The 25,723-nt window shown below is 36.5% G+C and overlaps 1 protein-coding gene across 3 annotated transcripts in view; it reads right to left on the reverse strand.

Moving 5' to 3' along the window:
- CFAP20DC (CFAP20 domain containing) overlaps positions 1–25,723 on the reverse strand; it is a 328,442-nt gene that overhangs the window by 117,916 nt on the left and 184,803 nt on the right. For all 3 annotated transcript variants that reach the window (XM_056129486.1, XM_056129487.1, XM_056129485.1), the window contains 5 exons: positions 14,247–14,383; positions 13,353–13,515; positions 11,895–12,011; positions 10,110–10,232; positions 6,028–6,359 (listed from right to left, as the gene is read on the reverse strand). In XM_056129486.1, coding sequence (XP_055985461.1) covers positions 6,028–6,359; positions 10,110–10,232; positions 11,895–12,011; positions 13,353–13,515; positions 14,247–14,383 — 872 coding nt within the window. The remainder of the gene's footprint in view (positions 1–6,027; positions 6,360–10,109; positions 10,233–11,894; positions 12,012–13,352; positions 13,516–14,246; positions 14,384–25,723) is intronic.

Raw genomic sequence — 25,723 nt, forward strand, 5'->3', positions numbered from 1 at the left:
TACTGAGTGCTAAAAAAAGTGACTTGAAAGCATCAGTACCAGGAAATGAAGAGGAGGACTAATATGGTCCTTGCACCTGTTTTTAGTAAATGTGTCCTTTTAGGTCTCCACAGAGTCATTTGGAGAGAAGATTTGTGAGCTTCCCAGCTAATTTGAATGCTGTATATAGTTAATCCACATAATTTATATTCAAAATAGCATTTTCCTCTCAAATCTCCAATTTGCTACAGAAGACAAATTACCTGGCCTTGCAAAAAAGTATCTCCTTTGATATGTGAGGCACATCCAGAGTCAACCAGAGTTAATTTTTAATCTAGAAAATTAGGGGAGTAATAAAATCCTGATAGGGTTAATTTTTTCAAGTTTCATACTGGATTTACATATTGGAAATCATATTGGAAATAATGGCATACAACACACAATAGGGATAATAATAGCAACATGCTTCTTTTTTTCTTTTTTTTTTGATGCTGGAATAGTGTGAAAGGCATTTAGTTTTAATAGCTTTTGTAAGAAAATTCATTTTACATAGTAGATTTGATTTTATAGCCTATTACAAAATATAATTACTTAGTGTGTTTCTTAAGTAAGAAGGACAAATTTAAAATTATCAGGCATATTAGTATGTATAGTTGCCTAAGGAATAAAATATATAGAAAAGCACAGGATTATGACAAAGGCATATGAAAAAAATACATTTTGTCATGCTAATGAGGATCTCCCATGTCAATTATTTTATGTTTTCCTTTGTTTTCTGGGCCACATGTAGTGGTGCCTAGACTTGGTCCTGGCTCTGTGGTCTGGGATTACTCCTGGTGGGGGGGCTTGGAAGACTATATAGGGTCCCAGGGATCAAAACATGTTGGCTATGTGTAAGGCAAGCAAGAGCCCTACTTACTGTACCATAGCTCCATCTTAATTATTAACAACTTAAATTACAACAATGTATTACTAAAAGCTTATAAGAGAACCTCTATTATCACTGTGCTCTATTTTTCCCTCTATTTTAATAACATTATTTGTTTTTGCCTAGTTTTGCAACTTAATAAATCTAATTTCATTTAAAAATATGATTGCCACTCAATGCCTCTTTTGCAAACCACAACGCCCAAAAGGAGAGAGAGAACAAAAGGGAATGCCCTGCCACAGAGGCAGGGTGGGAAGGGGGGATGGGGGGTGGGAGGGATACTGGGACCCATGGTGGTGGAAAATGGGCACTGGTGGAGGGATGGGTATTTGATCATTGTATAATCGAAACCCAAGCACAAAAATTTGTAAGTCTACAACTGTACCTCATGGTGTTTCACTAATAAAAATAAAAGACTGCTATAGAGTCAACACACACACACACACACACACACACACAAATACTCAACAGTGGGGCCGAAACAATAGTATAGTGGGTAGGGTGCTTGTCTTGAATGTAGCTGGCCCGGGTTTGATTCTGGCATGTTATATGGTCCTCCAAGCCTTGCCAGGAGTGATCCCTGTGGGCAGAGCCAAGAGTATAGTGTAGCGCGGTAGCACTGTCCTCCCGTTCATCGATTTGCTCGAGCAGGCACCAGTAACGTCTCCATTGTGAGACTTGTTATTACTGTTTTTGGCATACCGAATACACCATGGAGAGCTTGCTAGGCTCTGCTGTGTGGGTGAGATACTCCCGGTAGCTTGCCCGGCTCTCTGAGAGGGACAGAGGAATCAAACCCAGGTCGCCCGTGTGCAAGGCAAATGCCCTACCTGCTGTGCTATCATGAGTATAATGAATAAAAAAATTAAAAAATAATATTCACTAGTCTAACATCTTTTAACTACAAATTATAAAATTCTAATGAATTTAAAATTAACTATTATTCTTTAATCCATTATTATTTGGATTAAATAATATGGGTGAATATAAATCCATATTCCTTAAATAAAATTATTTTATAGCATAGCAGGTAGGGTGTTTGCCTTGCATGTGGCTGACCTGGCCGACCTGAGTTCTATTCTTCCGTGCTACAGTGCTACTCTAATGATATAACACTGCCAAAGAACAAAACTATGTACTGTTGCATTGTAGCACTGTCCTCCTATTGTGCATTGATTTGCTCGAGCGGGCCCAGTAACGTCTCAATTGTGAGACTTGTTGTTATTGTATTTGGCATATCGAATACATCATGGGTAGCTTACTAGGCTTTGCTGTGCAGGCAAGATACTCTTGGTAGCTTGCTGGGCACTCCGAGAGGGGGGGAGGAATCGAACCCCGGTCGGTTACGTGCAAGGCAAACACCCTACCTGCTGTCCTATCGCTCTAGCCCAAAACTATGTACAAATGCTTAAATTTAAAAAACTGATTTTTCCTTAAATAAGATAATTTTACTCTAATAATATAACACAGCGGGTAGGGCGTTCGCCTTACAAGCGGCCAACATGGCCGACCCGAGTTCGATTCCTCCGCCCCTCTCAGAGAGCCCGGCAAGCTACCGAGAGTATTCGATATGCCAGACACAGTAACAACAAAGTCTCCAATGGAGACGTTACTGGGCCCGCTCGAGCAAATCGACGATCAACGGGAGGGCCTTTACCTTTACCTTTAATATAACATTGCAAAAAAATAAAGCTATATACAAATGTTTAAATTTACAAAACTGATTTTTTTCTTCAAAGATAATATGCAAAGAAATACGTATATGTGATATAATTTCCCATTGATTTATATGGTTAATGAGGAGAAGCAATGCTACCAGAAAATAATTTACCAAAAAAAAAAAATAAATAAAACAACCCCCCTCAAAAAAAAACCCAGTCTGATGGAGGGATTGTTAGATATTCTAAAAATTGTTTAAAATATAGCCTGGTCTCGTCATTGGCCTCCCTCCAGATCACATGTCTGCTTCTTCTCGAAGGGAGTATAAAATGAGGCCCCCATAGCCATGCCACTAGACTCTGCGCCAGGTTGTTTTCACTTGGGGCACCCTGTTTTCACTTGGGGCTCCCTACCTGCCCCAAGGGACCCAGGCCCAGCAGTCGACCTCCACAACCCAACCATTGCCACGCTCAAGGCCACTCCCCACATGCTTGGGCTGCGAGCCTCACATATGAGTGAACATATTCCTCTCATATGAGTGACACATCATAAGACACTCCCCACCCACTCTCCATAATTACCACATCATATTTTATGGGGTTAAGACAGTAAGCAACAAATCATAGAGGGAAATATATATGCATATATACATATTTTCAAATATACATATATATATATACCAAAGCTCACATCACTCAAACTTTAACAACATGTTAGTGATATCCTATAGAATGTCTTAATGGCTCCTGCCAAAACAGAACAATCTTCACACTGTTTCCTATATAAACACTTTTTTGTAAGCATGTTCAGCAGTTTTTCATAACACAATACACAATATATTCTTTTGGTTGTGTTTTGGGACACGGATTGCCGTTTGGGTTGAAACATCACGAATTTGTGATGGGAAGGTATAATGGTGGTGGGATTGGTGTTTGAATATTAAATGTAATCAAAATATTGTGAACTAACTTATAAAATAAAAAAATTTAAAAAATATAGCTTGGCATTTATGTTAGTTGTATTTTTTGTGTTTTAGTTCGTATCTTGTTATTGCTCCTAACTGCAAACCTTTTCTTCTCTTTTTGTTTTCTTTTTTATTGAATCACCATGAGATACAGTTACCAAGCTTTCATGTTTGAATTTCACCTTTAGGCTTCCTTTATATGATAAAGCTTTTCTACCCTTCTGCCTCTTTTAGCAGACTCCTACTAAATCTGAGATTGTTTCACTACAAATTCTAGCTATATGCCTTGTTCACTCACTGGTCACCACACAGAAGTGACTAGAGAGCTAGGTCAGTGTGAGTTTGGGTAATGCATGATCACTTTTTCCCCAATTTTATATACCTGGAGATAAGTACAGGTCTGCATTATAAATGTTGAAGGATGTCAGAAGTTGAGTAGTTAGGGTAAAAGAGAGTATAAAAAGTGATAAGAAATTAAAGTATTCAGTACTAGCCAGAATTCTTTATTTTCCCAAGAAGTGCTACTGCTTTCTCTTAAGTTTATCCTTTATGGAATAAGTAAGCTCCAAAGGTGGTATTTCAAGGACAGCTTCCCTATAATACCTGCCACATTTTTTCAGTGACCTGCTCTTTTTCACCAGTCATTATATTTTCATCGGATTAGTGCTTTGTCTGGGTTAGGTAATAAAGATGGTTCCATGCACGTGGGAAGGGGATAAGCCTATTTCATTAATAAAATGGTATCAGTTGGAGAGACTCTATAGTGGGTAAGGCACTTGCTTTGCATGGTCCTGACTCCAGTTGAATTCCTGGGACCACATGCGGTTCCCTAAGCATCATCAGTAGTGATCCCTGAGCAGAGAGCCAGGAGTAAGCCTGGAGCACCACCAGGTGTGGCCCCAAAACAAACATCGATGATATGACTGAATATAATATTAGTCAATTAATTTTATATAATATTAAATGATATAAATTATAAAATATTAGCCATTTAGCACAGCGGTAGGGCGTTTGCCTTGCACGCAGCCAACATGGCCGACCCGAGTTCGATTCCTCCGCCCCTCTCAGAGAGCCTGGCAAGCTACCGAGAGTATCTCGCCTGCTCGGCAGAGCCTAGCAAGCTCCCCGTGACGTATTCGATATGCCAAACACAGTAACAACAAAGTCTCCAATGGAGACGTTACTGGGCCCGCTCGAGCAAATCGATGAACAGGAGGACAGTGACAGTGACAGCCATTTTTAAAAGAATTAACAGCTGGAATGGTGAAATAATAGATGTTAAGACAAATGCCGAGTTTATAGTTTTTAAAGTTTCATGTTATTCCAGGTGAAAGGACAAAGATATCCACAGGCACATTTGAAATGCTGGCTCAAATACAATGTTTATGCATAAAAGGTTTTATAATAGTTTTATGTTAGGTATGATTAATAAGTTTCATGACACTCAGAATAAAGGGTATTATGAATAAAGAATTTCCTCATGTCTTTTGCTGGAGAAACTCATTAAAAGTTGCACAAAGCCATAATGAGTGTCTGAACAATTTCAACACATTCTCAACTGGTTCTGAAGGGTGAAGTTGTGGACTGAGTCTATATTCCGCTGTCCAAAAAGAGATTATTATCTATTATAGATAATAAAAATAGGCTGTAAGTATACATGTTTTCTAATTATTTCTATAATTTCTACATAAAATTATTTAAGTAATTTTGTTAAGCCATAGCTTGAGGGCAATTTGCTTCCAAAATATTTTCTAGAACATATGAGTACAGTATTGAATAATAAAACTACAGAAATTTCACTAGTAAACTCATCTCACATGGGGAAAGAGTTATGCATTACATTTTCAACAATGTTTCATAATACATTCATTTTAATTTTTAGTAAGTTTTCTAAAGTTTGTATGATTTTACTAATTTATAAGAGAGATTTATATTCTAAATAATTGCAAACAGAAGACATCCTGTAAGGTAAGTCCCAGCACTAATCCATGATTCATTATCTAAACTTTAATTGGCACAACTCTTGAAATTCAGGGACCATATGGAAAATAATGAGTCCTAATAGGTCTAAGGTGAAAAGATGGTAGGGGAGAAGGGAGCCAGAAAAGCGCCGATTCAGAATGCTTAGCAACAGCAGTGCAATTTCCCCAGAGATCTTGAACAATGTGTTCTCAATGTTTTACTGGTCTTGCTATCATATAACTAAACTGCATATTATTTCTCATCCTGTGAGACAAAGATTAAAATGAAAACCACAAACCAAACTTTAAGACTACTTTCCATAATTAAAAATGAAATTGGCTGACTGTTAATAAAAAAAGGCAGCAATTTAGTTGCCATAACAACCCGAGGCAACTGTTGACTGACATCGCAATCTGCTGCCTTTTTATAAATAGCAGTTGATTTCCCCTCTTTCTTTTCAACTTGTTTTTAGTGCATACTGAAACTAATGGAACAACTGTGATTTTAAAACTATAGCATGCATCAAGCAATGTACCTCCTCGCTGCAGTCACTGCCATAGAAATCATCTTCCAGTTGAGTGTCTGTATTTGTCATGCTGATGTTTGTCTCCTTGTTTAGATCTAAACTAAGTGAGCCACCTTCTGGAGACATGCTCTGAGTCTTTCCATGGGGAGCTGATCGTGGTCTTGATGAAAAAGTGAAAATGTCTATTGGCACAATCTGGGTTTCCTCTGCCTGTTGGTCAAGCTCATTTTCCTTGCTGGTTTCTTGCAACAGGTGTGCAGTGTAGCTGGAATCCTCATCCAGGAGCAGAGAGTGTCTACTGGATGCCAAATGTTCACCCTTCTCAGGAAATATCCATTCATCTGACATTTTGAAAAGATGACAAAAATTAGATTATCTTTCATATTTGTTATTTTAGACAGGTATGGTAAAACTTGTTATTGTAATAGATATTTATCAAATAATGCAAAAAGTCACAGAAGGCAATTTATTTGCTATTTTATAAGCTGCTAGACATTTAACTTATTGATTAGTGCCTAGAGCTATGGGCAAATAATTTGCACTTCCTCTTCATCTGAGTAAAACACTGGCCAGGAAATTTGTAAGTCTGAAATAATTATCACCTGTCTCACAGTAAGCTCCTTGAAGTACAGCCTCATTAATTTGACATTCCAAGGAAGTGGGGGTGAGGGGCATCTCCCAAAGTTCAAGTGTTTTAAGTACTTCTTTTAACTGCAGGAGGAAGTGAATTTCAACAATCTCTTTAAACTAAGTAACAGGGTATTGTTCAGAATATGAATCATGAAGAAGAGGAAACTCTGAAAAGGTTAGTAGTTCTTTTCTCTGTACTTTGGAAACAGATAAATTCACTGACTAAACTGAGTAGACTTTCCAAGTGATAGTAAATTCAGAGAAATATTTTTAATATGACTGATGAATTCACTGTTCTAGTGAAGAAAGACCTCTATTCTTAGTTTTAACAGAGAAAGCTTTGATGTGAATTTTTTTTTCCTGTAGAGAAAATTATTTTCTTTGAAATATTTGTATATATATTTTTAGCTGGAGCGATAGCACAGCAGGTAGGGCGTTCGCCTTACAAGCGGCCAACATGGCCGACCCGAGTTCGATTCCTCCGCCCCTCTCGGAGAGCCCGGCAAGCTACCAAGAGTATCTCGCCCACACGGCAGAGCCTGGCAAGCTCCCCGTGATGTATTCGATATGCCAAACACAGTAACAACAAAGTCTCCAATGGAGACGTTACTGGGCCCGCTCGAGCAAATCGATGATCAACGGGAGGGCCTTTACCTTTTTTACCTTTACCTTATATTTTTAGCACAACTTAAATTAAAAAAATTAGTCAGTGGATTTTAAAACTATGATCTAGGGACATTGGAAATTATAAATCTAAAATTTATTTTTGGGACATTTTTACTTTTTTCTTTAGAAGAAGAGCAAGAAAAATATGGAGCATCTTCTAAACTTACCATTTTTTTTTTTTTACAAATTTCAGAGTGAGAGTACAGGGATTATGACACTTGTCCTGCATGTGGTCAACTCTGGTTTAATCCATGGTACTGCGTATGGTGCCCTGAGCATTGAGGCGCCACCGGGTGTGTATCTCAAAACCAAACAAAAAAATTTGCTTTTGCTGCATTATGTGAATGTTGAAAATCATACAAGAATCTGTGTTCTGCAGAAACACAATGCGAAGAGGGTAGTTTTGTTGTTGTTATTTTTGTTTTTTTTTTTGGGGGGGGGCATCACCTGGCAGTTTTCTGGGCCTATATCGGTGGGCTCAGGGGACCATACAGAGTACCAGGGAATTAAACAAATGTCAGTCTTGTGCCAGGCAAGTGCCTTTCCCGCTGTACTACCTCTCTAGATCCTAAAGTGAGTAATTTTTTCTCTGACTCTTGAATTTTGTTATATTTCTCATTACACAAAAAGTAACCGAGACATCTAAGGTTGCTAATTTAAAATTCTAAAACCTAGATAACAAAAAAGCAACAACACTTTAAAAATCACATTCACTGCGCAAAAAGTTTTATTCATCATGATTCATCTACTTCTTGGGACTACTGTTTACTAAAAGTTACCCATAAAAAGGACAGTAAATGTAACTTCCTAGAGAAATTGATTAAGGCAAAGCTTTCCTGTGATTAGCAATAGAATCTGTAGGTTTATACGTACAGCCAAGGTAGGCGAGTCTACCTGATCTGACCACCATTACATGGCACGTGAGGGCTCCTGAAAGAGTGCTGCTGCAGGCATGTGAGATGATTATGTTCATTAGCCTTACGAGGAGGGCAGAAAATCAGTTTTGCACAGTGCTAAGAGCATGGAAGTGCCTTGCAAACAAAGCAGTGTGCTGCAAGATACATATGGATATGTAAAGAAAATTGGAGGAAAAGATGCTGAATATCTTCATTACACAATTGAACCATTTGTATTACCTGTTGGGCTGGAGCAATAGCACAGTGGGTAGGGCGTTTGCCTCGCACACAGCCGACCTGGTTCGATTCCTCTGCCCCTCTTGGAGAGCCCGGCAAACTATCAAGAGTATCTTGCCTGCACGGGAAAACCTGGCAAGCTACCTGTGATGTATCTGATATGCCAAAAACAGTAACAACAAGTCTCACAATTTGTTGTGAGACGTTACTGGTGCCTGCTTGAGCAAATCCATGAACAACGGGAGGACAGTGCTACGTTGGTACAGTATTACCTATTGCCAAACATAAACTGTCATAGGTAAATGTAAAGCCTTGGGATGTGAGTCATGCAGGAGAGCACCTGCCTGACAGGTTAAGGTTGGAGTTTGGTATTACCCTATGTGCTGTGGGATCCTGGTGGCACTGAATACAACAATTAAAATGTGTAAAACCTTACAGGCGTCATGACCAAATGTCTGACCCCCAGCAAACCTACAACAAAGTGGGTGTAATCCCCATCACAGCAACAAAAACAAAGGGAAAGCATGAAAAAAAAAGTAAAAGGAGCTGTTTCTACTCTAAAGAAACTAATTATCTCACTACCCCATGATGTTTTGGAATTTGTAGTTTTACCTCAAGTATTTTCATATCAATTGTAATGAATAATTCGGTGTGTTTTCTTAGGAAAATATGTAAATTACTATGTAATCACAATATTGCAGCAAACAAGATAAATGCAAGAATGATCACCTAAACATCTAATTAGTTTTTCTACACAGTCAGATTTATGCTAGAGACACTAATTGCGCCTAACATTTTAATGAAGGTTTCAACATTGCATAAATAAGACTGACAAACTACAAACAATTTTCATTTATTTTCCTTTTCTCCTGCTCAAAAAAAATTCGCTTTCATAAAAGTATCACACACCTGCTAGGCCAAATATGATGATGGACTCAATGTTCTTCCTTACAACCATTTCCACCAGAAAGAGGGCTGGAGAAATGCAACAACTGGGAATCTCAGGGAAGGGCGATAATGTCATGAGAAAACATCAGCTTGAAAATTTCATTCCGGGCAGTTACCTAACACTTAAAGATCAAAATACTTTTCTCTCCTTCCCTCCTTCCCTCCTTCCCTCCTTCCCTCCCTCCCTCCCTCCCTTCCTTCCTCTCCCTTCCTTCCTCTCCCTTCCTTCCTTCCTTCCTTCCTTCCTTCCTTCCTTCCTTCCTTCCTTCCTTCCTTCCTTCCTTCCTTCCTTCCTTCCCTCCCTCTCTCCTTCCCTCCCTCCCCCTGCCCAGTCCCTTCCTCCCTCTCTCCCTCCCCTTCCTCTCTTTCTTTTCTTTTCTTTTTTTTTTTTTTTGAGCCACACCTGATGGTGCTCAAGGCTTATTCCTGGCTCTGTGTTCAGGGATCATTGATCGCAGGTTTGAGGGCCATATGGGGTGGCAGGGATTGAACCCAGGTTGGCTGTGTGCAAGAAAATATCCGGCACCCGGCACCCTCAAAATACTTTTTATTCAGTAAAGTTTGACATAAAATTGAGATTAAAAGGTATTTGCAAAAACAGGTAATTTTAGCATACAACAGGGCAAGTTTTCACAGTGATCAGCTTTGAAATATTTGGCAGATTCATACTTTATTATTAATTATAAACGTTTATTAAATAATAAAGATGCCAACCTGCTTGGTCAGGAGACTGGGGTTCCACAGTGCTGGGCTGAGATGCTTCTTCTTGTTGCTGGGACACAGTGGTGGGGGTAGTTGTTTCTTCATCTTCATTCCTGTTATTTCTTGAAGATCTGCCTTTATTAGATAAAATATTTTCCACTATATTACTTCTTTTGAAATTCATAATTAATTTTAAAACAATGTTATTTATACAGCATTCTTTTCTGCTTGAGGTGAGAATACAGATTATGGTCCAAGTGTTTTTGTTTTGCTTTTTTTCCCCCAGTAGAATGTTTTAAGATGAACTTAGCTGCATTTTTGTAGAGGTTCATCTTAAAATTCCTTGATATCTGCATGGGAACATTTTATTTATTTTGAAGAAAAAATTTCTTTTTTTTATTGAATTATTGTGAGATATACTGTTACAAAGCTTTCTTGATTGGGTTTCTGTCATACAATGTTCCAGCACCCATCCCTCCCCCAGTACACATTTCCCACCACCAATGCCCCCAATATCCTTCCCACCATCTTCCGTTTCCCTGATTGCCTCTATGGCAGGCACGTTTCTTTCTCTCTCCCTTTCCTTTTGGGCATTATGGTTTGCATACTGAGAGGCCATCATGTTTGGTCCTTTACCCACTTTCAGCACACATCTCCCATCCAGAGTGACCCCTTTCAACCATCACTGGCATAGTGGTCTCTTATCCAAGGTTGATCCATGGTTGGAAGCCTGCCTCAAATTCTGGTGCCTGAGAACACGAATTCAAAACACATGATTTTAAAGGGCTTTATTAATTTTTCCTTTGCACAGAACTAAAGTGAAGTGTGTTTTTCTAAAATTAAGATTGTTACTAAATCTTTTTTTTCCCTTTGGTTTTTGGAACACAGCAAATGGTTCTCAGGACTTTTTCAAGGCTCTGTGCTCAGGGATCACTCCTGGAGGGGCTCACGGGATCATTTGTAGTATAGGGAATGAACCTGGGTCAGCTGTGTGAAAGGCAAGGGCTCTATTTGCTGTTATATAGCTTTGACCCTACACAAGACTTTGAAACCACACTTCTAAATCACGTATTTTAAGAAAATAAACACAGGCATAATGCAAAATTAAATGTTTCTCTTTTATCTTGTAAAATAATATAAAATCTAATGAGTTACATTCTGCCAAAGAACTCTGTATTTGGGGAAATAATGCTAACAGATGTGTGCATGATACACTCTGGGAGCTATTCAGACTAGTCTAATGTAGGTAGTCACAAATCTATACATACTTGGCTCAAATCCAATATTTAAATAAATTATGGTGATAGTCATCTATATTATCTAATGCTTTACTGGTTGCAAAATGTTTAAATATTTACCTCTACTAGACCGGTAGCAAGGAGTCCAAAGGGAGAATCAGTAAATGTAAAAAGCAATCTGAAAAGGGACCAACTTACAAAGCAGAGACACAAATTAAAATGAAAATTATGAGTTAAGTTCAGTCTTAGTAAAGTCTGCAGATTGAAACTTCCTATAAATTGGACCATATTTTAAAGACAATAATTTAAGCTGATGTCTTTGAAAGCAAAAATAGGAAGTCCTTTATTTCAACAGTACTGCCTACTAATCCAGCAAATCTTTGTTAGGGCTCTAGAGAAATCCTTTTGCAGAAAATTTGATTTCAATAATCCCTATGGAACAGACATTTATATTTTAAATGAATTGGCTCATAATCCTTTAAAATTTACAACCTGCAGAGAGAGATCCCATTGCTCTAAATAATATACAGACATAGGTAGTATTGAATTAGTGCCATACCGCTGGGTGTCTCTGTCCTTTCTCTGCTGGTGCTTTTTAACCGTAATCTTCTCTTGCTATTATTCTTATCTGTTGATGGTTCTTGAGGGGGATGCGGATGCATAATATGCAGATTGGCTATACATTAGAAAAGATAGAACAGAAAGTACGATATGGTTTGAAATAACTCAATTAATGCAATTATAGCTATATTGAGAATGTTCATGTATCATTTTGACATAAAATTAAGGCTGCTTCAAAAACACAAAAATACAACATATTTCTCCTTAGGAAACAGGTGTTTAATTTTATTCCAATATTAGAATTTTTTAAGACTTTCTAAAGCAGGAATACATTTTATTCTGAAATATAACATTTTTTTATTTATTTTGAAATGTATCATTTTAGAGAGATACAAATTGATAGATATTAAGCATGCATTATACTACAAAAGTATGAATAATAAAATCAATAGTCAACACAGGAAAAGTATTTTTTCCTTTAAAAGAGGAAGTGAAGTTAAACATAATTCAATAAAAACTAAGAGAAGTTTCTGACAGAACCCCAGAGAACTGAGTGCAAACACAAAGAATTCCAGAGTATAACTTTTTAATATAATTTGAATTATTGTTACATAAATATATTCATTATAAACAAAAAATAACAATTACTAAATGCTTAATTTCACAGAACCGTATGTAGTGTATAGCTGATTTTTCTCATAGAATCTTCACAGTTACACCTCAGGACAGTTGTTATTTAGAAGTATTACTAGTATCTTTATTTTTCAGATGAGAAAATGAAGTTCACAAAGTTTAAGAAACTTGATCAAAGTTTCACAGGAGAGTGGGAGTTATTTATTATTTTCTTATCTCAGTTTCATACTCCATGGGAGATGTAGTTTATAAAAGATTAGATTAATTTCTAAATCAAGTCCCTCCCCCACATTTCAACTTTTGCAAAAGGCAGACCAGTGAAAGTGAAAAAAACTGAGAGGGAGTGGAAATATTGGGTTCTCCTCAATTCTTTCCTGTGATTACAAAGAGCAAATCACTTGATCTTTTTGTTAGCCTTGAACTCTCAGTCTACAACATAGGACAAATGTCTTTTCTTTACCAACAGGGTTGTTTTGTTATCAATCAGAGAAATTAAAGAGCATTTTACAAATGGAAGAGACTAATTAAAAGATAAATTATTGAGAAATCTGAAAATGCATATTAAGCTTCCAAAAATACAGCCATTATAGGATCCATTTAATTTCCTCATTGGACATCATATAATAATACACAAGTACTATGACAATTAAAAATAAAAATTTTATAAAATTATGTATAAGAAGTCCAAACATATTTCAACACGCCTTATCCTTTAATTCTGGACTTAAGATCTAGTCAATAACGTAACTTCAGATTTAACATAACTTTATTTTTTACTATGCTCACTAGCTTATGTCAGTCTTTATGTAAAATGCTTTCTTACCATGAGTAGGTACAGCCTGTTTTGTTTGGCGAATATTTTCTTTATCTCCTTGCTCTTCAGACTCAGATATCAACAAGGCAGACATTTCTGTACTATTAACACTCTTCTCTACCATAGACTGCTGGCACGATCGGCTATTTTTAGACCCTGTGGATTTTACTGTCTACAGGGAAAACAAATTAGTCTATATTTTAAACTGAAGGCATTAAGTGTATTCCCTATACAATCTACAATGGAGAAATAATATTTGGGCAAAGAATAAGGAAAAAAAATAGAGAAACCAATAGGGTGGAAACAGTTGGGGAGGGAAGTTATGGTGGGAAATTAGAAAGCCATTGATGGAGAAGAATAATGAGATAAAATACACCACTACACATGTCTCCTATACACATAAGTTAAGATTCTTACTTGCCACTCTTCATCTATAGTAGGGAGAAGTTAAAGTGAAATTCACTATTTTTTATGCTTTTATTCTGAAAATCACAGTCTAAACTAAAATCAGAGGAAAATTATATATATATATATATGTGTGTGTGTGTGTGTGTGTGTGTATAACATTTGAAAATCTATTCTCAAAATTGTCTGGTGGTGATAGAATTCCTTTGTGAAGGAGGCTACAAAATGCACTCACATATAACTGCCTGTAAGTTTCTGAACATATTTAAAGAGAAGAACACTCAAAATGTTAATTTTGTTGACATGATAAAAAGAAAACATTTTTGAGGCCTTTAAAAATCAGAATTTCTGTACTATATTTATTTGAACCTTCTGCTTTTGGCATGTAGTCTCTCTTCTTTCTCCTATGCTGGGGAAGAACTCCCCCACCCCCCAAAAAAAATCCTTCTCTTCCCATGTCATTCAAGCTTAGATAAGTTCTTCAAACCTTGTTCCTACCTCACTGGATGTCCTCATGTTATTCCTTCTGCCAGAGAGTGGAGGTGGTCCAAGAACTTTGGATCCAAAGGCGATATGACAAACATCTTGGTTTTTACTATTTCGCACACTCCCTGTTCCTCTGTTAATGAACTGATCTGTTTTTATTAAAAGAACGTAGTAAATGTTCATTAGTAGGCATATAGATACACAAAAAACATTATGTGAAGTATCTGAAAGTCAGTCATTCCAAAAGTTAAACTCTCTGAATTGCATCTCCATGGGCATTTCTTAAAACTGCAGATACTGGGGCCCAAAACCAGAATGTAGAATGAGAACCCGGCAGTGGGCTAGAAATGGATACTTTTAACAGTTTCTTCCAGTAATTTTTTTTTTCGGGTATTCCCAGCAGTGCTGGTATAGGGGAAACCAGATACATGATACTCAACCCAGGTGTGATGGTACTTAAGTCTGGGGCTCGGAGTTGGTGGGCCACCAGGCTACATCCAGTGGTGCTAGTGAAGGAGCATGCAGTGTTGGGATCAACCTTAGGTCCTCCAAATGCAAAATATGTGCTCCAATCCTTTGAACTCTTTTCTCTACCCACTAATGATAGTTTCATATGTATGAACTGAGGAGAAAGACTGAATAAAGCTGAACAACTTTCAGGATGTGAATGAAAGCAGGTTCAAAAAATGACCAAGACACTGCTATTTATATGAAGAGTAAGATGCTCAACAATAGCAGCGCTCAGACACCACAACCAGATACCGATCAACCACCAGATTTCCTAGTGTTAGCAAACAGATGTGGCTATCGTGTATATATAGACTCCTTTCTAAAAGGTTATTTAAAAATATTCATTTGTAGAAAATGAAATAGCATAAGTCTGTTTGGATCAATAACAGAAAAGTGACTCTCAAATTCTAGGCCAACTGAAAAAAATCCATTAGAAATTCATATCTTTCATGACTGAGTAGAACAAAACCTAGAGAGGTGTTTCTCACTTTTTTCTGTCCTTACGTCTCCTCTATTCTCATGCTGTGGCCCATTTATGCAGCTTTATGTCACAGAATTCCTATGATCCAGAAAATCCCAGGGCCCACAAGGGAGAAATTATAACTGGTTGAGAAATGGAACCCTAGAGAACTGATTCTGTTAGAATCATTAGAATATATGTACATTTTTCAAAAAGGAAATAGCCACTGAGGTTACTGAAGGGTAGTAAGGGCTATGGCATAGATCTAGAAAGGCAATAATAATAGGATGGGAGTTTCTCCTTAGAAAAAATATTCTGGTTACAGGAAACCTTTGTCCATAAGTATATTTTTTCTGTTCAAACATCGTAGTGTGTTTGTTTTCACATGAGCAATCATGGAACAGTAAGGAATCAAAGGGGTGTGGTCAGGTTGGAGGTGGGTCATAGCCAGAGGAAAGATACTGAGGACTGAAAATTCAACCACAGATTTATGAATCTCCCCCTGCCTAGTGGGAAGCTAGACAAGGTCCCAGGTTGGCATTTTGCAGCAGAGGGAGCAATAAAAATCAAATGACTATGTCAGTAGTTGCAAAGAAAACACTGAACAGGATCCAATTCCATCTAGGATAAATACTTACACCAAAATGTGCATAGAAAGAACCTACCTCAATATATTAAGGACCATGTATCACAAATCCACAGTTTATATCCTAATGAGCAGGAAAAATATAAAAGCACTTATCTAAGATCAGGAAGGAGACAAGGATGCCCACTTTAACCACTATAATTCACCATAGTATTGAAAATTGTTGTCACAGAATTTTTCTATGCAAATAGTAAGGTTAAAAAGAAAGAAATTAAAATAATAAATGTGTACTCCGGCTCAAATCAAGTACCTGGGAATCAACACAGCAAAGGAGGTGAAAGACTTACACAAAGAAAATAATAAATCATTGTTTAAAGAAATAGAAGAAAACACAAGGAAATTAAAGCACATACAATGCTCAGGATTGGAGGAATTAATATTGCTAAAATGAGTATTCTTTATAGATAGATAGGTAGGGTACTTGCCTCACATGCAGCTAAGACAGGTTCAAGCAACCCGGCACCTCAGGAGTGATTCCTGAGCAAATACAGGAGTAAGCCCTCAATACAGCCAGCTATGGCTCCAAATGAAACAACACAAGGTAAAATAAAAATAAACAAATAAAAAACAAAATTAAAAGCAAAATAAAAGAAGATCCACACAAAGATTCAATTTCCAGGATACATGATCCACTGGAACTTCAGAATCCCAGAAAATCATATGCTTTGAACCTTGCATTTAGCCCCTAGCCTGGTTGGTTGAGAATTGGTGGACGTGGTCCCTTGATTCCCTGAACACTGACTGGGAGACCCAATGAGAAAAATGAACATTCTACTCAAAGCACTAAAAGGTACAGATCCATTGCAGTACTCATAAAATCCCTGTGACATTTTTGGAAATGTGGAACAAATACTGATTTAAATTTATATGCAGTAATAAGACACAGAATAGCCAAATCAATTCTGGAAAAATATTCGTTGCTTTACTCTCCTCAAATTTAAATTAAATAATCCTATGAAACTATAGCATGTAAATGGTGTGGTACTGAAATAATGACCTTAGACCAATGAAATAGAATTGAGAGCCCAGAGTTAAAATTTCAGATATAAGAATAGTAATCCTCAACAAAAGAGCTAGGCCAATGAAGTGAAGTAAGGAAAGCCTCTTCAACAAATGGTGCTGGGAAAAATGAACCATGTGCCAAAAATAAAAAATCTGAATCCACATATCATACTATACAGAAACATTAATAAAAATATAAAGTCTTTGAGACAAGATTCAAAACCATAAAATACATTGAATAACATATGGCCAGAACTCTCCATGATATTAACTTCAGAGGCTTTTTCAATAATTTAAGGTCATTGATTAAGAAAATAGAAAAAAATTAAGTGGCACTAATTCAAACAAAAAAGTTTCTGCACTGCAAAACAATGACTAAAATAAAAAGACATCCTACTGAGTGGGAGAAAAAATTTGCTCATCACACATACGATGAAGGGTTAATAGCCAACTTAATAAAACACCCACAAAACTTAGAACAACAAAAGGCAATGCCAACAAAAACTGGGGAGAGGAGCTGGACAGACACTTCCTTAAAGAGGACACACAGGGCTGGAGTGGTAGTACAGCAGGTAGGGTGCTTGCCTTGCACATGGCTGACTCAGTTTTGATTCTCCGCATCCCATAGGGTCCTCCAAGCACTGTGAGGAGAGATTCCCCGAGTGTAGAGCCAGGAGTAAGTCTCAAGAACCACTGAATGTGGCAAATACACAGACACACAGATACACAGACATGTCCCATAGACAGTTAAAAGGTATCTGAAAAGGTACTAATCTTCACATTGATCATCAGGGAAATGTGAATCAAAATGACAGTAAAACATCACCTTGCACCAGTGAGAATGGCATACATCAAAAATACTGTAGTACTGTAAGCAACCAGGTAGTAGGAATATAGTAAAAAAGAAAAACTTATCCACATTGATGGGAATGTTTTATGGTTCAGCCTCTTTGGAAAACAGAATGTCTTTAAAAAATTAGGAATTGAGCTTTTACGTGACCTAGGGATTCTACTTCTTGGTATGTTTACTAAAAGCCCAGAAACATTAATTGGAAAAGATATTTGCATTACTATGTTTGCTACAGCACTCTTCATTAGAGTCAATATCTGAACAAACAACAAATACCCAAGAATAGATGAGTAGATAAAGAAATTACTAAATATATGTACATATGCACACCACTCAGCCATAAAAAAGATGAAGTCCTACAGTTTGCTGTAACCTGTAAGGAACTGGAGGATATCATGTTGAGTGAAGTGAGTCAAATACTAAATGATATCACTCATTATGTGGAGTATAAAGAAAAATACTAAAGAAACAGACAACTGTCAGTGATAATAACCCCCCTGAGAGTCTGCCAATAGAACTGAATTTGCTAATTTGGGATGAAGGATGAAGGGGTGTCTGGAGACATGAAAGGATGTGATACTCTGATGGTAGACATGGTACAGCAATGTTATATTTCTGAAACATTAATATTAGCAGTATTATAAATCACAGTACCTATACTCCCCCAAACCTTAGTGGAAAAATTTCCTTAAAAATTTTTATATTATTTATCTATATGCAGATTCTTCCCAATAAAATTAAGTTTATTTATTTGGTTTTTTATGTCCTCCATTTGCTGAAAGCATAGTAGGTAATGGATAAATATAAGTAAAATTATAGATAATATTCAAAACTAAGAAAGAATTTTGGGAGGGAATATACTAAAAATCATACCAACACAGTTTCAGCTTTACTTTCAACAAAATAAACATTAACAAGTTCATAGCTATTGATAATTTGAAAAATTTAAATGCCTAAAATTATTTAGAGGAATCTCTTGCTTAACAGTAGCTGTTCGGTGATGATTACAGATTTACCAAATCTGATTTCACATAATCCCCTAAATTACATTAAGTTTGAGGTTATTATTTACTTTATAAGATGATCTACAGTTGGGTCTTTAAAGAATAATCTACTACTGAGTATTTAAATTAAACTCTTAAACATTTTACAAATTATACTACATTTTTTCCACATGGCCAAATTATTGTAACATTATTATTAAGTATATCTTAACAGATCTCTTTAAACTTTGAACAATTAGCACATATTCTTAAAGCCTGGTATACTTTAATTGTTTATAATCATATTGTCATAACCATCTTTGTAAACATGTATCATGCTTTGTGTCTACTGTAATGGAGGCCTAATTAAAATATCAAGAGAAAGTAATTTAGACCTTTAGTTTTTAAAATAAAAAGTGGAAGGGATGGGTCTATAATGAGAAAAATCTTAATAAAAGAAAACCACAAGCAGAAAAGCTTGCCTTTTGAATTCTAACAGGAGCTCTTTTACGAGCTGATATCAATATGCATAAAGTAAGGTTAAAAATCAAGATTAGATTAAAGTCATGCTCTAGGCATTTCATTTTCTTGAATTTGTGGAAAATGAACTTGGTGTAGGTCCAAGATGTTACCATTAATTATTTTCCTACTTTATTGAGGGGTCCATGCCTTTGTAGTTAGAGTGTAAAACCTGAGGGTCTACTCTCTAATTGGCTTTTAGAAAAATAAACATTCATTTTTGTCTCAAGATACAGTGTTCTAATTACTACAGTCATTTAAGTTTGCAGGGTTTTCAAAGCTGAACCGAAAAAAACTTGCTGAATTTTCAACTCTAATCATTGAAGGGTCATGCTCAAGACTTACAGCTATTATCTAACAATCAAATCAAAATTAAATTTGCTTCCGGAATCCAGACTTTGAATTGGATTTTATTACAAGCACATTATTATAAGCACATTATTATAAAGAATGTCAAAGATACCAAAAAAGGGAACAATCTAGTAGAACAATATTACTTTAGACAGGGAACTTAACCTAAGTCTCACCTTCTTCAAAAGATTAAGATAATAATAGTATGCAGCAAGAGCATTTTTCTTAGATTTATTAAACAGTGCATATATCGGTCTACACTCTGTACCGAGCAGAGAAAATGTGTAGTAAATATGCTATTAGTATCTTCCATCTTGAGCAGCATTTAGCAATTTGTACAGTTCATTCATAATCATACATTCCTTCTTCTAACTATTACTTCTGTGGTGACTGGATCCCTTGCCTAGGAAGTTACTGCTCAAGACAAGACAATGAGTTGGGACAGGGACCAGGGAGGACACACATTTTTCAAAAAGCTCACCATCTCATGGTGGAAACATATATTAGAGTAAGTAATTCGTAAATAACTACACGATTACATATGGTAAGGGCTATGAAAGAAAAGTTCTATGAGTGTTTAAGAGGGTTTTTGCATTTTGGAGGTCATTATTCAACTTGGGAATTGGAAGGATGAAGGATATGATGATGTGTCTATAATTTCTATGCAATATCCAATGACTCTGTGTGGTCATGATTCTATCATCAGGGGACGGAAAACATCTGTTCAGAGAGATTGTCTACACTCAGATGAGAGACTGAACCCAGAGTGTGCCAAGGTCAATTTTTGCCTCTGTTTTAAAACTCATGATGCTATCCTCAGTAAGGCAGGAAGGCACTGCAGGAATTTCTTCTTAGAGCCACTATCTATTTTTTTTGTGCAATTTTATGAGGCTACCTAACCAAACACTTGTTTTGCTAACTGAAAATGGCTTTATAAAAGACTGTTTCATGGCCATGATATTTTAAGGACATACTGAAGACTAATGGAATTCTATGAGGAAACATATGGGCTATACATCATAATATGTATTCAATATCACTTTTTTTCAGAGCGATAAAAGTGAGGGCAGAAAGAAGAGAGAAATTAAAGCCATTTAGGCACATAACACACAGAATTAGCAGGCATGTAGAGTATGGGGGAAGGGAATTTTGGTTAAGGAGAATACATGTCCTATGCAAAACATTTTAACTGAAACATTTTAAAAGACTGGTTGAAGAACTATCAGAGTATAAATGCTGGAGCATGATGAAGACAATGAAGAGGTTAAGTGGCTAAACAGGAAGTCATAGGTGATTAAAAGTTGTCTTCAACTTGCAAATTACAAAGACTATTTAACTTTATCTCCTTAATAAAAAATGTTTAAGACTTTTTAAAAAGGCAACACAACAATACTATCAATTAAAATTAAAATATCTTTTTCTCCTCTGACAAAGAGAAAGGACTTTAGACTATGTAAAATCACTGTGTGTAAAATTAGGATATGTCAATGTGACAAAATACAGTAAAACCCAAGATATTACTTTTCTTCACAAATTGTTAGCTTATGAAAAAAAATAATTAGCCTACATTTTGGTTTTTACTTTAAAAATATATTTATTTTCAACTAGACACCTTGATTTAAAAAGTTGTTCATAACAGATTCATAATAGTTCATAATTGTTCATAATATTTGTTTATAAACATGAGGCAAATGATGTTGCAACACCAGTTCCACGTCCAGTGTCCCAAGGATCCCTGCATCCCCCAGCCTGCCCCTTTGGCAGGCATGTAACAAATGTACTTCATACTGCTTGCTCCAACAACACTTAAAGAAATGGAAAATGGAATTGTCAGAAGATAAATCAACAAAAGTCAATCTGAAGTGATTGCTATACATTTTAGTTTATGCAAATAAGGAAATTCAAATCATTTAAAACAATATAATGTACTTCCTATTCTCATTCATATAACTAAGTTTTCAACTATGGCATCTAAAACACATTGCATTAAATTTTATTTTGTACTTGAACTTATTGCAGTAATCATATCTTCCATGTCATAAATGAGGTTAATCCCCCTCATCACCTTCCCATGGGTAGGCATATAACAAGTTTATTTCATATTACTTGGTCAAAAAAACTTAAAAGAATGTCAAGTAAATTATTGAGAAAATTATTCAATAAAAGTCAATTGTGATTACCAATTATATTTGTTTTTAAGCATTCTTAACCAAGCAGAGGACAACCATATACAATATGGTGTATACAACAATATACACTTTACTTTTAATGAATAATGGAAACTTTTTTAGGGAAAAAATCTTATTATCTCAAGAAAAATTTCCCACTTCAAAGAAACAGTTCTGATTATTTATAATATAGGTCCTGGTGGATCATTTTCACCACCAATAAGTCAGTTTCTTAAAAGAAGATAATAATCCTTAAATTTGTAGTAGTGAAAAAATTGTTTAGTGGCGTCAACAGTTAAGGGTCTAACTCTGAAACCAGGCTACTGGGGCAAATAACAGCTCTACTATATGTTAATTACTTCATCTCTATAAACTTCAATTTTATCATCTATAAAATTAAAATGGGTGTTTCTGTTTGTCTTTTTGCTGCACCTGATGGTACTCAGGGAACCATTTATAGTGCAAGGGATTGGGCCGGGTTGGCAGCATGCAAAGCAAACCCCTGAACTCCTGTACTATCTTTCCAACCTATATTGAAGGTTTTTACATAAAAGGTTTACAAATTCCACAGGATTCTCTGTTTGATAGTTAATTTTATGTGTCGTGTTGACTCGGTCACAGAAAACCCAGACTAACATTATTCACTGTGAATTTTTTTTCTGGATGAAATTGTCATTTTAATTGGTAGAAAAAATGAAATAGACTGCCCTCAACAAAGTAAGTTCATCCAATCCATCAAAGGCCTAAAGCGAACAACAACAATGACAACAACAACAAAAAAAAAGGAAAAGAAGAATCTGATTTTTTAAACTGAAACACTAATCTGAAAGTTTGACCAGATCACAGCTTTCCCAGTTCTCAGGCATTTGAAGCTGTCAAGAACCTCTATTAGTTGGCTCCCTGAACTTCCAACTCAATACCGGGACAGTTTCCATAAATTCACAGCCAATTCCTTTTAGTAAAATATAATTAGTTTTCTAAATGTTAATATAGATATATAAAATACATATATGTGCATAAACTATAGGCTATTGCTTTGGAGACTCCTGGCTATTTCTCTAAGTAATGAGTGAAATTTTTATTTTTATTTATTTAGTTTTTTATTTAGTTTTTATGCCATAATCAACAATGCTCAGGCATATTACTCTTGGCTCTATACTTAAAATTACTCCTGATGGGCTCAGGGGACCATACGAGGTTCTGGGGATCGAACCTGAGTCAGCCACGAGCAAGGCAAGTACCCTACCTGCTACACTATCTTTCCAGCCCCAGTAGTTTTTACTTCTTGAAACATAGCAAAACTCACTGAATATTCAACAATGAGGGTGACAATAATGTTAATGATGGTAATGATTAGTTTCTTAAAATACATACTTGCTTGTTCCAGTTATTTGGATAGTATGTTATTCATCTGATAACTTCACCAAGAAATATTTATTGATATAGGTGCTGCCATGTCAACTTACCACTGGATCTGCTCTTCAGATTCACAACCTAAATATCCTTGGAGATGCAAGCCCAGCAGCCGAAATTTATGGATACTTGAGTCCCCTCATCCCCAAGACTCCTTGAGCTAAAAACTCTGGGGCATTCTCAGGAAGCTGATGGATAGGCTGAGATCCTGCCCTTTCAAACCCCAGCAGTTCACCCATATCCAACTGATGCTACCATGCCAGATGCCTATGGCCTAATTTCATGGCTTCACTTAGAATCTCTGCAAACTCATCCTAGTTCTACATATCCCGAAGTTTCTGGACTACAGTTGCATACATGGCTGTGCAACACCTTCAGATTCCACTGTACTGAAATTCCAGAAGGAGCACGCCAAATTAGATGAGAAAGCAATATAGAAGCCAGCTAACTCAACAAACAAAAACAATAACACAGAAGGCTCAACTAGCAGCGGACAATTTAGTAAATCCCCAAAGACTTAACAACCCCATGGTTAGACTTAACAATTCTCACAAATTTTCTTTTACTAAAGTATTTTTGATAATTCCTTTAGCCATTTGGTTGTAACAAGTAGTATAAAACAAATTATTGTTTGCCTGCTAAAAGGGCAAATTTGGCAGGTGGTTGGGAAAATGGTGACAGTAGTGGAAGGATGGTCACTGTTGAGTTGTTGGGTTTGGTGTTGGAATATCAAAAGCCTGTAACAACTATATTATGAACAACTTTGTAAACCATGGTGTTTAAATAAAGTTTAAAAGATTTCTTACTTATTGAGCTACTATAAGTGGTAAGGATTGAGCTAGCTTCTAGAAATACAATAAATAGAACTCCTGAAGTTTCAAGACCCACATTTCAGTGGGAGAGACAGCAATAAATGAATAATGAAGCAAGTTATAAAATATCAAGTAATGATACGTGTTTTAATAAAAATAAAGGCAGGGTGATACTATTGACTGTGCTGTGGGGGTTTTAGGAGGTCACTGATGATTATAAGCTCATGTTCACAACTAGTGAAATTGTATAATTTATATTGATGTAGCATAAAGGTAAACGTAAAGGCCCTCCCGTTGATCGTCGAGTTGCTCGAGCGGGCCCAGTAACGTCTCCATTGGAGATTTTTTTGTTGTTGTTACTGTGTTTGGCATATCGAATACTCTCGGTAGCTTGCCAGGCTCTCCGAGAAGGGTGGAGGAATGGAACTCAGGTCGGCCATGTTGGCTGCTTGTAAGGCGAACGCCCTACTGCTGTGCTATCGCTCCAGTCCATTGATGTAGCATAGGTTATTATATTTGTATAGCCCTATTATACTATGAAAATTCTAACATTAAATTATACAGATAGTGATTTTATTTAGAAAACAATTTTTAATTTCCTTCCCATTGCATATTTTAAATAAAAATATTTAAAGTAGAGAAATATATTTTAATTTCAGCATAATTCTGAAGTGAAAGTTATAGAGAACACATTAGATATGTTTTCTAATTACTCTCATCTATTTACAGAATAAACTATGAATACATTTAGACCATTAAAATGGTAATACAAAATGTATGAGTAGGTTTTATTCCTCAGCCCCTTCCCTTCTACTCCCTGTTTCCAAAACACACACATATATATGTAATAAATATATATGCATCAATGGGATCATATAAAAACATCTGTGTTTTCATTTTTCACTACAGACATGGCTTTAAGACCTTTTCAGATCATTACAAGCATACAACTTACCTGTCTTCACATTTGTTATAAGCAACGTTGTATTAGATATCTAAACAAGAAATTTAATTGTTGGAATGAAAAAGTACAACAATCAAATTAAGTGCAATTGTTCATATTTAATATTAAGAATTATGTCTCAATGTTTTAAATATTTGGCAGAAATATCAGTGGAGTTAGAATTTATTCTCTAAATGGTTTATGGGGGTATGGTGCTGCCAGCAGGTAATCTGTACCTGTGAGGCGAGTGCATCAGCAGCCTAATGGCACCGTCAGGCCTTGAGATACCCCAAAATTGCTGCAGTGCCTTTGGCCAGACCCCAAAAACTTGGGGCAAAGTTTACCAAGAAAGTAAACGGCCAAAAGTTAGGTATATGGGAGACACACCCACAAACCACCTCTGGCTCAGCTCTATAATTGGAGGCATGGCCTCTCTGGTTCCTGATCAAACTTCTTAACAGCCATGATCCTAGAGGCTCAGAAACGAATCTCGGGACCCAAAAGCTTTTGGCAGAAATGCGTCCTGTTCCTGCAGTAGGTTACTGGCGCTGGGCCACTCCAGGTCGGAATAGGTTTCGTGCCTTGGTCTGTTCCCCTTGGCGGCCTGGTAACCGTCATCTTCCAGAGGCCACAGGACAATCAGGTTTGGGCCTGCAGTGACAAGACACGTGGAGCCTCACCAGATGGGGGTGGAACCAGCCCTTTCCTCCTCATCCCAGCGAGACCTCGAGTAGCCACCTACAAAAGGCCTCTCTGGGTCCTGATCAAGCTGGTTAATGGCCATGATCCCAGAGACTCAGAAACAAATCTCGAAACCCAGCGGCTTTTGGCA

This window comes from Sorex fumeus, unplaced genomic scaffold (genome assembly GCF_029834395.1).
Source record: "Sorex fumeus unplaced genomic scaffold, SorFum_2.1 ptg000072l, whole genome shotgun sequence".
Taxonomy (NCBI): domain Eukaryota; kingdom Metazoa; phylum Chordata; class Mammalia; order Eulipotyphla; family Soricidae; genus Sorex; species Sorex fumeus.